This window comes from Colius striatus, chromosome 9 (genome assembly GCF_028858725.1).
Source record: "Colius striatus isolate bColStr4 chromosome 9, bColStr4.1.hap1, whole genome shotgun sequence".
NCBI classification, from domain to species: Eukaryota; Metazoa; Chordata; class Aves; order Coliiformes; family Coliidae; genus Colius; species Colius striatus.
The window spans coordinates 10,015,446-10,030,815 of NC_084767.1; the positions used below are offsets into that span (position 1 = coordinate 10,015,446).

The following is a 15,370-nucleotide window of genomic DNA, read 5'->3' on the forward strand; positions in this document are numbered from 1 at the left end:
TTTTTACTAAAAGCAGGATGTTTTATACCTCTTTTTGATACAGGAGACTGGTTTTGGTGCACTTTGGGTACTCAATGACTTCCCTCCAATGCCAAGGATGCATCTGTAGTAGAGGACCAAATATATGATGCAAAAGTTCTGAGGTGCAAATACAATGTGATTCCCAGTGGCTGATAAACAAGAGATAATGTGTCAACGTGTTACTTGCATGGAAGTTTTAGAACATGATGTTCTAGCTCTCAACAGAGCTTAACTGGTTAGATCATTTGCATTTATTTAAAGAAAAATCAGTAATGGAAATAATACTGTTCTATTTTTAAAGCTGAAATCCAAGAGAAATATTTTAAGGTTTCAGAGTGACAACTTTAGTTTGCCATGTGAAGTTTTAGCGAGCCTTCTGAAGTCACTGTGCCTTTTAGGACAGCTGAAGGCTTTGTGTGTCTCCATCTAGTTTTGTAAATCATGTCTTTTAGTCACTTTAACAGGGATAAGCAACAGATTTAGTGATGGCGTTTCATGGCTTTCATTTCCACATGGCACCTACCCTGACAGGCAAGATACCCTTTGTCTGTAGAGGTGTTTTCAAGAGGTACGAGGCCCTGACGTTTAACTTGTATTGACTTCAGGAGGTCCGGGTTTAGGCTAATGCTCCATCTGAGGTGCTTTTCAGTTTAGATACCTTTGTATTTGTGCTGTCTGTTATAAATGCTTTGTGTCAGTGGGCAAACTATTAGAAAACAAGTAGTAAGGAAGTAATCTAGAACAGATGGAGAGCTAGCCAAAATGATTGAAAGGGCTCTTTCTTCCCTTGGTTTTGATTTTCTCTGAAATTAGATAACCTTTTTGTTCTTTTAAAGAACCAACATTTTTTCCTTTCTGAGGTGAAGAACCAACAACAGTGCTTTGTGAATTAGGTGGGTTTTTTTACCTACAGATTTTGAGTTGTGTATAAAGTTAGCGTTCCATCAAACCCATTGTATGCATTTGCCTTCAAGACTTGTTAAAAGCCTCATGTTTTTAATTTTCTCAGGAAGCTTCACAGAACCACACTTTTGTTTAACCAGCAGACTTTCAAAGTTGGGGGCTAATTAGCTTCATAGTTTGTATTAATGTCATTGTAAAAGCATATGTAAGTATGGCAAACAGGGTTTTTTATGTAGGTTAAAATGTTTTATGTATTGTGTGCAGCATAAGATGTGAATAGTATTAAAAAGTAATCAATCTGTTGCTCTCAGGTTCTTTTCCCCACCAGACACCTATGGGATATGGTTATTGAAGCAGGAAGACAACTTGTGTGTAAATTCTCTGAGTTGATGAGCTTATTGTCATCTGTCTTTCCACCACATCCTTGATGCTCATGCTGTTCTCTAAATACAGATCCCAAAGCTGCAGAGTTGGTAGCTGAAGTATAATGTTGCTTCCCAGTAGTAAAGGGCTGTGGAAACACCATGTCTAGGAGTGAAACTGACAAACGTGTTTAAGATACAAATGACAATACAGTGTGAAGTTACAGATATGTAAAATACCTTATTTGCTATATTACCTTCACTGCCTAGAACATCTCTGTCTCTGATAAAAGTGTCCAGTGTTTAAGTGCCTCTAAATAATAAATGAAGAGCTATAATTGATTATTTTGCCACAACTCTTTCAGTTTCTCCTGGCAGAACCTTGGTGTGAGCTGAAGGTCTTCAAAAGGTAACAGAATGAATGTACCTGATGTGGTTGTGCCTGGCCAGCCACAGCTTGATCTGTAAATCATACCTAAAGTTCCTTGGGTTACTGCAACTGGGGGTGGCTCTGCCCCCAAACTATTTAAAGCTTTACAGTGCAAAATAAATCTTTGCATCCTGTTTGGAAGCTAAAATGCAGGTGCTGTATATATCTCAGTAGGGCTGTAATGTTCTGGCTTTCTTCTTCCCTGTCTTCATTGGGAGCCAAGCAGGCAGTTACTTAGTTTTTTGTGATAATTCCCCCCCCCCCCCCCCCCGCCATGTTTGTAGAGGAATCCTTTAAAAAGTTTACTTTTGTAGTAGTAAAGATACAGATAGGTGAGGCAAGGATCATCTTTGCAACTGTAACAAAGGAGGTACTGTCCTAGCTAAAATGTGACTGGCTCTTAATCAAGGGCTGGGAGCAGATGGAGAATTACTAAGACCTTTGTAAAACTGTGGGTAAACTAGTTGTACTTTCTTCAGTAAGATAACAATCTATTTGCAGTTATCTTTTGTTTTTAATCGTCATTATTGAAATTAGCAGAGTTGAGAGCTGTACAACAGACATTAAAGCATCCAGACAGTGACATGCTGGACAGTTTCTTATGAGGCAGGGGAAAAAAAGGAAATGTCTAGAGCAGATATCTAAAGAGGTGGTGGTTAGAAGGCTGTTAAGAAGGCACAGACGAGCCTTTGAGGCAGGGAATGTTAGATTTGTGCGGCTGCACAGGCTATCTGAGTGACAGTCAGATCTCAGAGTGCCTGTAAGAGGAAGGATGCAAATATAAAGAGAATAGATTGCTGTGACTTTGGCAGCGGTGCAGAAAATGGGAAGGAAGAGCTTGAGAAAATGAATTGGAGCAAGGCAAGTGCATTTAGAGCCAGAAAAGTGATGATGAAATGAGGGAAGTGGACAAAGAAGTGTGGAAAGCCGAATCTTTTGGGAAAGGTTAGACAAAACAATAGACTGAGTGGGGAGAGGGGTGACAAAGGAAAGAAAGAGAATATAAAGATGCCAGGGAATGGTTAGAAGGAAAACACTTATATGTTCTGTCATCATTATAGCAGCAGCCTGTACGGCTCTCAGTTTGTAGAAGTGAAGGAAAACTGCAGATGCTTCATTTGTAGGGAAAATTCTGAAACTACATTGCTTTTGGCTCTCAATGCAAAGAAGTTAAAGTTTCTTGGGGAGGCTGAATGCTGATGTTTCACCAAAGGCTTTTTAAATCTTATCTGAGATTTGGTGACTTTTTTTTGCCTCACAGTGTAGTTAAACTTTCTAACGTGACTAAATTTGCAACCCTTGCAGCAACGCTGAACAAGTAAGATGCAGGAGAGAAGGTTCCCCCGCTGCCTGAAACACGTGTGTCACTTCCTGTCTGCGTGGGCACCTCTGGGTAGTTTTCAGGGCGATATGTTGCCTCTGAGCTCTGGCCTGGGACTGGGAGGTCCTGAATTGTGCTCGTAAATCCAGCATCCAGGTGTCCCTGTGGAATGAGATCACTGCTCTGCAGGAACGCTGGTGTGTGTGCCAGAGGCCCTGTCTGAAATGCTATTGGGTCGCTCCTTTAAAAAGTTGAAAAGCATATGTATGCCACTTGTGCACCTCAGACTGGGCTGAATCTGTCCCTTCAGCAGAGTGGCCTTGACTGTTACTAAAAATTTGGGTCACCGATGAGTGTTGCAAAGAGTATCTCAGCAAACCAGTCTGCCTCGTTACAGGCTGTACCCTTGGAGAGACTTGGGAATGTTCTTTGAAGGATGGATGTACCTTTTCATTTCATGTGTGTTTTCTAAAACACCTTTGCTGCTTGTTAAATCATCTTGATGTTTATCTTTTGATGTGTTACATTTTGATTGCTATGGAGTTTAGAGGTCACTGTTGCATTGGCATTTTCAGTTTCATCTTCCTGTGCAGCTCAAGACTGCTTGTGCAGCAGCCGGCAAAGGGAGATTGCTGATGGCTTTAAAATGAAGTGGATGTTGCAGCAAACATGCCAATGTAAGAATGATGTGTGGGAGAGAATGAGAGACCGTGGTTATAAGAGGGCTGTTCTGTGACAAGGAATTGTTTTGTTCCAAGGGAGAAAAGAGGGAAATGAGAATATTTACTGAGTTGTTTAAACTAATGCTGATTAATAACAATACTTACGTTCCAGCTTTTTTCTCTGTGGATGTCATCTTTCTGCTAATGCCACTGTTTATGTTGTCAGATAATCTGACAACTTCATTATTCACAGAAAATCTCCTTTTTCTGGAAAATCCCTTCCTTCCCCAGTTTATTGGTGTATTTATGAGCTCAGTGGTGTGGCATCTGACAGCTTACTCAGTTTTCCTGTACCACTTCCACACATTTCTCAGTATGAGTAGTGCATGACTGAGACCAGATAATGCACAAATAGTGCAATGCCATTTGTCTTTGAATGACAGAAAGGCTCTGACTTTTTTTGGAGCCTTAATTTGCTTCTCATGCAGGCTAAATTAACAATGAGAGTATTTGAAGGCATGTTGTTTCTTCATCGCTTTTTTAATCCAGGTCCTCTCAGGAGCTGCATCCCTGTACTTCTACTCCAGGAAATTGACATTTTTATTGGGAATCAGAGCAGTTGAGCTTCACAGATCCATTTCTTGTATGAATACAGACAGGAATGTGTAAGATGTAGTTAGGTACCTATTTGCTAGGAATAGATGCTGATCTACTCTCTGGGTAAACAAGTTAAAAAAGCTTTTTGGGTCAACTTTTAGCTGTTACAGTACTACAGGATTTTGTCTTGCTCATTGACTAAGAGGAGAAATGCAGCTAGTATCTTCAGTCTAAAGAGTTGCAGGGCTGCATCTTGAGTTTCATGCTGTTGAGAAGTCCTCGATTATGTAGCTTTGTTAAAAAAGAAGTTGTGTCAACGTGTGTTCTTTGCCTTTCTGTGAAGCTTTTGTTTGCACATCGGGATGCTTTGTGTGATGATACTGTGTTCAAATCTTCAATCCTTTTCAGTCACGCCAGTCGAAAGTTTGCAGACAAAAATACCTACAGCTCTTTGAAAAGTCTATGCTCAGAATCTATTTGCAAAACTCATTAACTTACAATTACAGCTAGTATTTGATAGATAATCTTTTAGGTAATTCTATTTGGGCAGTGAAGGGCTAGCCAGGAAAACTTGATATTCAGGCTATCTCTGTCATGCCTGAATATCTCCATCTTCTCAAAACAAAAATCAGATGTTACAAATAGTGTTAAGGAATGGCTTTGTGGTGAAGTGCCTCTTCTTCCATCACCAGCTGGCTCTGTTGTGACTTACCAAATCAGTACATTTATATAATTTTGAAAGCTGGCTTCTTACTGAGATATATTGTACTCTGAAAATTCTGAGTCATGTGCCTTGACATCTTATCGCTTTACTTGGCAGCCTTGGAAATCATAGATTGGACATGGTATCAGGCTTACAGTGCTGCTTTGTCCTTGAAATGTCATCCTATAATTGACTTTTGCTTTACCAGTGATAGAAAAGTAGAAGATGGCTTCACAATGAAGATGCTTCTTTCTTCGGGTAGCTCTGGGCAGTCAGGGACGTGACTGTCCTCATCGAGACGATTTCTTCTCTCAGTTGTGAACAGTGGCAGTCTCCCTTACACTTCTCCGAGCTGCTAGTGCTTTGAGAGGTGGGGCACAGTTATGAAGAACGCTTGGCTCAGCTCCCTGGAGAGGCTGGAAAGGGTGAGGGGCAGTGGTGGCTTTGTTCTTCTATGGATGTTGCAGCATTATGTTCCAGAAAATGTTACTGTTGCTTCTGGCTGCTGTTATGGGAAGTTTTGTAGTCACTCTCTCAAATGTTTTGAAGATCTGACTGGAAGACATGTAGTCTGGTCTCTTCAGGATATACTTTCTGTTACACACATAGTGTGGGCTTTCTGCAGACTCCCTTCTTCTCTTATGCATATTGTTAAAACTGCTTTAGTCACTTATACTCCAAGTGTCCTGCTGAAAGTACTGGATGAAAGCCTTTTATCGTCTTGCTGAGCAAGAGGTGACTTTATCTTGTCTCGGGAGCAGAATGCTTTGTCTTACTCTCTAGTTCTAGACTGTTTTCCACAGACACGGCAATACTGAAAATTGACTGAATTCAGTGCTGTCATTTAGATCATAGGTGTCTTGGAGATGTCATCTTTGTGCTGCGGATAAGGAAGGCAAGTCAGATCACGTTGAGTCTGGAAACAGGAAAATAGTCATTGCAATCAGATGCTTTAGAGCATGTGTATAGTGGGTTAGAACTGTTTTGTGCTGTTGTGAAGACCTTTATGTTGCTGTTCTGGCACCTCACAGAGCAGGCTTCAGAGGCATAAGCTGGTGGGTGAAGCTTTACATTTCACTTCATTATTTGCATTGTAGTTTCTTCTCATCTTCCTTAATCTTTGCCAAGTGAGCTGTAGCCCCCAAACACTTTTTGTGCATTGAGTGATACAAGGGAAAGTGCAATTTCTTCTCCGTAAATCTGTTTCTTTGTCTTAGATCCACCAATCCGACGACCCACTACCGTAGTCGTTCCCGGGCTGGTAAGGTGCCTAGGCTGCCTTGTCTAACAGCATTAGCAGTACGTAATTGGGGTTTCGTTCACAAAAGGAGTAGATACCCCAAGCTGAAGATGATTGGCTGCTCTCTTTTAACAGACAAGTCTGAGAAGGAAAACCCATTCGAATCCCCTTTCATTCTGGATTGGTGGATCTGAAGCCCAGAAACAAAGTTTCAGGTAAGAAGTCACCCTGTACTATATCTCGCTGCTTCTGCTTAGATGAGTGTGTCCGCATATTCAGTATCTTGCTTTAACTGCTTCATGTCCCTCAAGGGTTAGAACACACTAATTAGCTGATGAGCTTAAAGTAAGAAAGGACATTTCAGTACATACTCATGCAGTTTATGAGGAAACTGCAAATGTGCTGTGAATAACAGAGCTTAGGAACATAAGGTGAACTTGCCTTTTGCAGAGCTGGGATGCAGTACCTACAGGTACAGAGACACTAAACAAGGGGCTTACAAATCCTGCAGGATTCTGAAAGGAGAAAGCAGCCTTACCAATGACTTCATGGAACTTCTCAGTCAAATTCAGGGAAGTAATAGCTATATCTGCTCTGGTTTCCTAGCCATATCTACTGATGAGTTCATCAGAAATTTTGAGAATGTGTCTAGTTGTGCATAGTACAAATTCCAGTAGCTTTATCCTGATGAAATGCCACTTGAAATTCTGTTATGGGCAGCACTTGGACTCAACATTTTAAATCCTTCATGAGATGCAAGGTAGAGCTTTGTTCCTGGCTGTTTTCAAAGGGCACCTGAGCCAGTTGTATGGCACAGTTTTCAAGATGAGCTTTATTGTTTCAGAGTAGAGGAGTATGGTTGTGTTTTGAATGACACTCTTGTGAACTTTTGAGATGACTGTAGAAGGCTATACCATGTTATCGTAAAGAAAAGTTTGAGAAGCATTTGTGTACATTAGGAAGGAAAGCAGGGTCCCTGGCTGATAGGAAAACAAAGTTATGTGAGTTAAATGTCTGGTGTGAATGGAAGACCTGCACTCCTCCTAGTGCCCAGCTGTGTTGTAGGTTAGTGCTTTAATAAACCTGGCAACTTATTTCTATGGTTAGGCTGAAGTAGTATGCCTCAATTCCTCTTGATATTAATAGCTATAACACTAAACTGCTTGAGTGTTCTCTTTTGTAGACAGCTATTAAAGCAAATACTAAGGCCTCAACATTTAATCTACTATACAAGAGCCTCTTGTAGGTGCTGATGATCTCATGTATTGTTTTAACTCTCCATTTGATTTGCTGGTGTGGTATTTTGAGCAAAAATTACACACAAATTTAATTGAATACGAATATAATGAATTACATGTGCACAGGGTACTATTGTTTCCTCATTTTGTGCTTGGAGTGCTTGGATTTTATTTGGTGGAGAAGTATTGGGCATGGATTTTTTTTAAAAGGTCTGAGGGAAAATGTAGGGAAAATAAATGCTCATTAGCCTTAGTCTGACACATTTCTTGCAGTCTCATCCAACATAACATTGAATTTTTCCCACACACCAATCAGACTCAGCTTGGAGTTAACACTGCAAATAACATCTTCCCGTGGAATATTTACTGGTCAGGGTGTGCCTTTTTCTAAAATGAGAGAATGGGAAGGCAGAAGTGAACTTGTCATCTTGAATGAGGAAAACTGAAAAGAGGAAATAAGTTAAAATACACTGGTGAGGGGTAGGGGGAAGGCAAGGGAGAGGAAGCATAAATGTGTACCCCTGCTGATTAAGATCCCTGATGTTATAATATTGCTTAACTTTCTGAAATGTGAAAGAGTCCTACCAAAGGCAGTAGTAAAGCTAAGTTGAAGTGGTGGGGTGCAGGTATATGCAGGTTGGAGGCTTAGTTCTTGCCCAGATTTTGGTTCTTATATTTCAAAAAGTAAAATATCAGTCAGCTATCAAAGGCTATGCAAATATTCCCCTACAGCACTGGATGTACAAACCCTGAATGTGAAGCCAGCGTTTTATTACGTGCTGAGCCCAGACCTTGTATGTGTTTAAACTTGTCAAGTTTAAGTGCATGCTGCCTTGTCTATGCTACATTTTTAGATGGGGTTAATGCTGTTTTTAAACTGTGTTTAGCCTTCATCATCAAAAACTTCACACAGAAGAGCTTAAGGTAACTTAACATCTTAGACAAGTTTCAGCCATGTTTTTCTAAGTGATTAACTTATTCCCTCAAAGTTTCTACTGTTTCAGTTGGCAGTGCTAGGTCTTTTTTTCAGTGTTTCTCTTTTTCCCCAGTTATGATTTACTATGAGCAGGTGTGCTGCTGCCTGTAAATGTCCGTAACACCTCTGTTCCTGCTGCATAAAAGCGTAGGAAAGGCATTTTTTTCCTTTGAAATGGCCTTTTAAAAGTAAAATAGGATTTGTTAATGCAGAAAGGAATATCACATTCCTGGAGTTTTGAAACTGTTGGAATAGGTGAAGAAAGAGAGGGTTAATCTAAACATTGTGTGTTTTGAAACATTCAGATGATTTCTGTTAACAGAGTGACTTATGTAAAGGTATTAGGATTTTCTTCCTACTCTTTTGTATCTTCCTGAAAACGAGCTACTGCATCTCATGAGTCTTATCCTGGTGAATACATTGTAATGGAGTAAGATTGTTATTATATTCAAAGAAAGCATTTAATCTTTGCTTCACTGAACCCATATTCCTCTTGTAGCATTCATTTTGTTGTAGCAAACGCATACTTTGATCTTCAGGAGCAGAGTGGGACTGCGTTACTGATCACCCTGCTGTGAATTCATTGTCGTATCTAGAACAACGGTGTGGTAATAAGGAGAATTTCTCTGATAAATTATTTTCCCTTTGTCTTGCTTTAAATTTCCTGATTCCTCACTTAGTGTTTTCCCCCAAATGCAAGAAACTTACGTGCAGCTCTTGAATGGCCACTGGAAGGTTGTAACGCTGAGCGAGTTAAATTTTGAATGGCAATCATTTAGTTAAACAGATTTTTCTAATTGAAGTGTGCACTTCAATTGAAGGGCAGCATGCACTTACATAGTCATTGGCTACCTTTTTATTTTGAGTCAAATGATACAAATAAAAGAATAATCAAAAATAGTTCAGGAGTTAAAATGAGTCTGCTACTCTGTGGATACTTACTTTTGCATTTGTAGTTCACTGAAGGACAGAAGTGCAAGAGTAAATTGTACATCCAAGACAACTTTCTTGAGCTGAGTAGCTGGTTTTAAATTGCAGCAGAACACAGAAATGCATATGTAGAAGTCCACGGATTTTGGAATTACACTGTATGGTATTCACAGCCTTCCAAATCAGACACTCAAGACTGGACGTGAGGTTGCACTTTGGACGTGGAAAAGGTAGCAATGTGATGGCACCGATTCCAACAATTGGTATGGAGCATGTGAATACACTGCATCTCTCAAGGGACAACTTGGTTTTGAAATGAGAACAGGAAGAGTCCAAAGTACTGCCATTGATAAAGTAAATAATTTCTTTGTTTTCGAGTACCTCAGCAAAGATAATAAATGTTGTACCAAAATGTTGAGCATAGTGAATGTGTTACGCTGCCAAGCCAGGCTGTCACTTGTGGAACACACGGGTTTGTGTTACATGCATGCCCCCCACACCTTCCTCCTGATTAAGTATTCACACGTGAGAGTGTACTTTGACATTTCCACTTGTTCACCTCTTGAAAGTAATCAGACTACTTGTTCCAATAGCTGCTTGGTTCAAGACTGTACTGCTTGTCACTGTTTTGAATGAATCACTTAAAGTAAAAAAAACAAACCCAAAACAAAACCAGGTAAGATCTGGATGATATCCCTGCTAGCAAAAAGGGATGGAGTTTGAGTAGTTGGCAACTATTCCATGCCAAGTGTAAAATAATACTGAAGGCCTTTGAACAGTGTTACTGCTTTATGAATTGTTGTATCTTATTGTGGTTAATTTTTGTGAAACTAAGATCTGAGAGTGATACTAAATTTGACTTGGGAGCATACAGCTTTCAGAAATGGTTGTAGTGTACTGAGAACTTTGCTTTTCAGAGTTCCCCTTTGTGCATCATTAAATCTGAGCTACCAGGGAATGTGTCTGTCATTCCCAGCCACAGAGAGAGATTTAAGTAACAGTCGTTACTCTGTAAATTTATCAATATTAAGTGTTAATGGAAATAAAGAAATATCATTTCTGGTGGTCCAGGCCTAAATCTAAGTAAACAAAACAGTAAATTGCTAAAGTTGAATAGCACACAAGAATCTTGCAGCTAAAAACGTGAGGAGAATTCAGAGTGAAGGCTGAAGTTTTTTGGTTGTAATGTTTTTGCTAGTCTGAATATCTATTTGTAGCCCTGTGGACATCCACTCCGTGAACTAACCTTAGCAGGGAGCTTGTTTGTGGTCAGAAGGAAGGTGGGACAATCATTTCAGACTTAAGGATCTGTCAACTTGAATGATTTGTTAGGTTCTTATGTTCAAGTTTGTTTTGTAGTAAATTTAATAGGGAGAAAGTTGTTGCAGGGGTTGTGAATTAAAGTAATTAATCATGGTCCTTGCAGAAAATTGAATAAATTAGCTCTTTCATTTGTTGTGCTGCATTTTTCTTTGACATTCCAAAATACCTCCCCCTGCCAATCCTTTTCAGACTGATTTTCAAAAACGAGGATATTTTTGTCTTGAAGAACAGAACTTCCCAAACTGTAAACATACCAATAAACTTTGTTTCCTTAAATTATCTTTTATAAATACAATGAATGTGGTGAAAAAATCCTGAGGTCATAATTTTAATACTTTGTAAAAGTTACAGCAACCAGGCTTGTTTATGTCAATGCTGCTTTTAATTGTGACATTGCAACATTTTCGTCCCTGGATATCAGAGGAGTAGGGATTCCATCAGGAACACAGGCTGTGTAATCCATAGTAATTTTGAGCCATTTAGTGGATTTTATATGATAAATATGGGTGGCTTGAAATAGTTTTGTTTTTTTTTTTTTTTTAAGAGGTAAGAAAGTGTGAGAAATTCTGTGGGACATGACTCTACGTTTCAGATGCACTGAAAGGAAAGGTTTCTGAACATCTGACAGTGCAGAGTAGCAGTGCTGTACACCCATGAAGTCCACAGTGAATGAAATATTTGGATTGTTCAGGGCCTGATTTTCTTTCTTTTGATGCCTCTATCCTAAAAGTTACCACCTACAAAGCTGATTTATTGGAAGAACACTGCTGTGTGCTTTGCTATTAATATAAGAATTCCATAGCATCTGACCTTTAAAGATCCTGAAGCATATTCCTAGTTTACTGATACTACTGAGAATTTACAGTTTGAATGAAAATGCAAGCATTTGCCTAGATTTCTTAAACTCAAGATTTCAGGTTGAAACCTGAGTCTGAGGCTGGACCACCAAAGCAGTTCTTTATGTATACAATTCAACTCAGTCATGCAGTTACAAAAGTAATGTATTAATCTTTCCAAACATAAGCCATCCAAAAGATCAGAATGAGGGGTTCTGTATTTGTCTTTATTCTTTCAGCGTCATTTACTCCTTGCCACAAAGCTGTAAAGCCTTTCTTTCTGCTTGCCCCTCTCCCAGAAGCAGTGTGTTCAGATAAACACACAGCTGTCTTAATATGAGTCAATTAAAGCTCTACATTGCAAATTAGCTTGTTCTTTAAAATTGAAGTTTTGATTGGCCTTATTTTAGGCTGTAGGGTTCTATTGTCTGCCAGCAGGATTGACACAGTCTTATTTGTGCGTTTAACATTATGCCTGTTGGCCAGTGTCATTTTCTCTTTCCTAGAGTGTATTAAGTAGTGCTGTATCTCCCTGGGATCCTGATTAAAGTAGAAAGTGAAGGTGTAAGTTCAGGCTCTTATTATGCAAAGATGAAATCTGTCATTTCACTATTATGCTTTTATTTATGACAGTTCCTATGCAAGCAGGGTCAAGAAATAACACGTCAGTGAAGCAGACAAATATTTGCACATTCCTGGTTTAGTGTGAAGTAGAATGTAACATTTAATTTGTAGTATTGTGTAATATCATTGCTACAGCTAAGTGTCCAGTGATTTTTAGAAATTCTTTTATTCAGTGTTTTGTAATACCATGGAAAGGTTTTTGTGTGGCTTAAACTTGGCATGGAAAAAATAGCCTGTGTCTAGTGCATTTTGAAATACGTGAAAAATTGTTCTAAAGTTTCCCATATTTCTCTGAAGTTCTTAAAATTCAACTTATTTGCCTGGAGATGTTCCTAAGAGAAAACAGCCTAAGAACCTAAACCACTGATTTTTAGGTTACAGTTTGTGGACTCCTGTAGGTGTAGATTCATTATACACACAGGTGTCTACATCTTAGCTGAACATGATTGCAGAGAAGTTTGTTGTGTTTCTCAATCAATGACTTCTACCAAGTGATGTGAGCAGAATAAAGTTTTTTGCTGGGCCTGTGTGTTTAAAAATGCAAAAATCTGTGCTTTAATAAGTACTCACAGCAATGCACTGAATTTTGATGCTTCAGTGTTGTGGGAACACTCTTCAGGTATTGTGCCAAATAAGATCAAATAGTGAAACTGATTAGAAAGGAAGTTTCTTGAATTCTATCTGCTTGTTTTGAAGCAGAACTGTCAATGGTCTGTATAAGATCCTGCATCTTCCATATCATGATCAGTGAGTTTGAACAGTACATCCTGTTATTCTCTAAAAATATAAAAAGCTTCCTTCTATGTTTTCTGGCTTCTTACTGAAGTGCAGGTAGTTTCCTTAATGTCACTGGCTGACTATCTTGGAACAATTCTGGCAAATCAATTTCAAGTGTTTGTGTGAGGACATGTCAAAGTAAATGCAAAATAATTATAGACATATGGGATTAATTACTTGATGGCTAAATGAAAAAATCAATTTCCTCTAAACTTTAAGAAACTTTTAATAATATCAAACTGTGATTTACTTTGAAATTGAAAGAAGAATAATGCAATATAGCATAAATGTGTGTGTTTACCTCTGTACTGAGGGTATATAGACCCACTCATCACATGACAAATGTATAGTATGGAGCATCCATATGGAGTCACAACCTTTCTGCTGAATAAGAGGAGAGGAAGTCCAATGGTTTTGGTGCTGCTAGGGTTATCCTTCTACTGGTTTTGCTTTACTTTTTCTCTTTATCATGAAGATGAAAATATTAGTCTTTCTTTTGTTTTATTCATGAGATTTGGAAAAAGTTTTTAGCCTCTTTAGTTGCTCTGGGCTCCCTCCTTCTCCTCACAAGCTGCTTTCCCTGAGTCTTCACCTCTGCTCATTCCACTTTCAGCTTTGATCTGTGAGGGATTTTTCTTTTCAAGATTTGTTTTTTTATTGTAACTAAATTGGAAGCCTGTGTGAAAAATACTGAAAGCTAACTCTGCCAAATTTTAGAGCTGAGTTTGTGCATTGCTTGGTAGTGAGGAATTGAATAATTTTCCCTAACTTTATATGATGGTTATGTAGTGGCTGTACTGTTCTGTCCTTAAAAGGAGCTGTGAAGTGGTATCACAAAGCTATATAAAAAGTTTGAGGAGTCTGTCTGCATCAAATTTCTTGAGCTTCCAAAAAGAAACAATAAGCATTTCCAAGCTTTCATAACATCTGCTGTCAGCAATGAGGAGTCTGGTAGTTCAGCTTGGTTCTTTCTGGCTTGGGTGGTGGTATGAATAATCAATGTAGTCAGGGTATAATTTAGCTTCAGGGTACTCTCAATTGATAATAAACCTCTTCCTGAGTAACCTATTGAATCAGGATACCATGCATCTTGACTAAGCACAATTTGGTCTTGCGATTGGAACCTAGCTAGGTGTTCCTCTCTAAAAAACACTTTTTAGCTTTCAGTGTTCTAGTATGTAGACTAACCTCAGAAGTTACTGTTGGCTTTGCAGTTGGAACAAATAAACACATTGTTTTGAGAAAGTTGAGGCAATGCAGAGTGCCAAACCTTAATTACCAAAGCTCCTCCAGGTCATATTCTAAAAGATGGATTCTAATGAAAAGCTCCTGCACTTCTGGCCCCAAGGGCGACTGCAAAGGTAAAAACCTCACCAACAATTGGGGCCAGGCCAGTTTGCTGAGTAAAGCATCTTCTGTCCTTGCAGCAGACTTGTTTTGTTGTTAGCAATGTTTGGATGCGTTGCTGACCTGATGGACCCAAACTGTAACAACTCTGATATTGTTGTTAGTAAGTTAAAATGTTCAGCTGGGCACTAAAGCCAAGTGGTTGTACATAAGGAAAATCATCTCGTTATCCTGGATAGGACAGAGAGCTTACTTATTTTCTGAAAAGGATCTTCAGTTGTTATTTTACCCTTGGCTGCTAACCTTGTGATTAACGTAGAAATAACATAGATAAGTACCCACGTTAACATGCTAATGAGTTGCCTGCCTTGAGTGAATTGTTGTGGCATCTAACTGCTTCTTCTCTTCCTTCCTTTTTGTCACCCTGCAGTGTTCTGTGCCAAGGTCTTTGTGGCTAGGCTGCTCCAACCTGGTAGAGAGCATGTGCGCACTGAGATGCCTGCAGAGCATGCCCAGTGTCAGATGTCTCCAGGTGCCTTTCTTCTTTCTTGTTGTAAATGTTATGCGTATGCTGTTGAACATTTGTTAAAACTCTCAGGACTCTGTTTAATCAAATTGTTAAGTCTGCTAAATGTTTTTTGTGCATCCTTTTCTGAAATCTTCTACTTAACTGCATTGTAGGAGTGAATCTTAAGAGGGCTTTCTGTACAGTAGGTTCTCGTGGGGGGTGGTGAGCTGTTGTGTTTTATTGCCTGTTTACTGAAGTTGTGATACAAGTAGCATAGTTGTGCATGTTGCCTGCTACGTTTTGCTTTCTCATTTAATTTTTTTAAAAAATAACTTAATGAGCTTTGCCATTTCTATTAAATTGCAATGAACTGACTAGCCTGTAATATTTGTGTGATTTTAATTTAGAAAGGATAAGCTTTTTGTTTTGTACAAAGCGTGTTCCTGGTTCTAGCTTGACGTAACAGTCTTTGCGCATGTTTGAATGAGTTAGCACGGAGTACAGTGGCTCTTTGGGTTACTCTTTCAAGTGAAGAACAAGGGATGGGGGACTCACTCTGCATAGAAGACCAT

The 15,370-nt window shown here is 39.1% G+C and overlaps 1 protein-coding gene across 3 annotated transcripts in view; it reads left to right on the forward strand.

The window, feature by feature from the left end:
- Window positions 1–15,370, forward strand: part of FBXW11 (F-box and WD repeat domain containing 11) — a 74,421-nt gene that overhangs the window by 2,356 nt on the left and 56,695 nt on the right. The window contains exons 2-3 of one of the 3 annotated variants that reach the window (XM_062002307.1): window positions 6,217–6,260; window positions 6,375–6,454. The exons of 1 other annotated variant lie outside the window; for it this stretch is intronic. Coding sequence is in view for 1 of the 2 variants with exons in the window: in XM_062002305.1 (XP_061858289.1) it covers window positions 14,772–14,822 (51 nt within the window). In the remaining variant the exon portion in view is untranslated. Of the gene's footprint in view, window positions 1–6,216; window positions 6,261–6,374; window positions 6,455–14,720; window positions 14,823–15,370 lie in introns of those variants that run through there. One more of the 3 variants, XM_062002305.1, reaches the window with a different exon arrangement.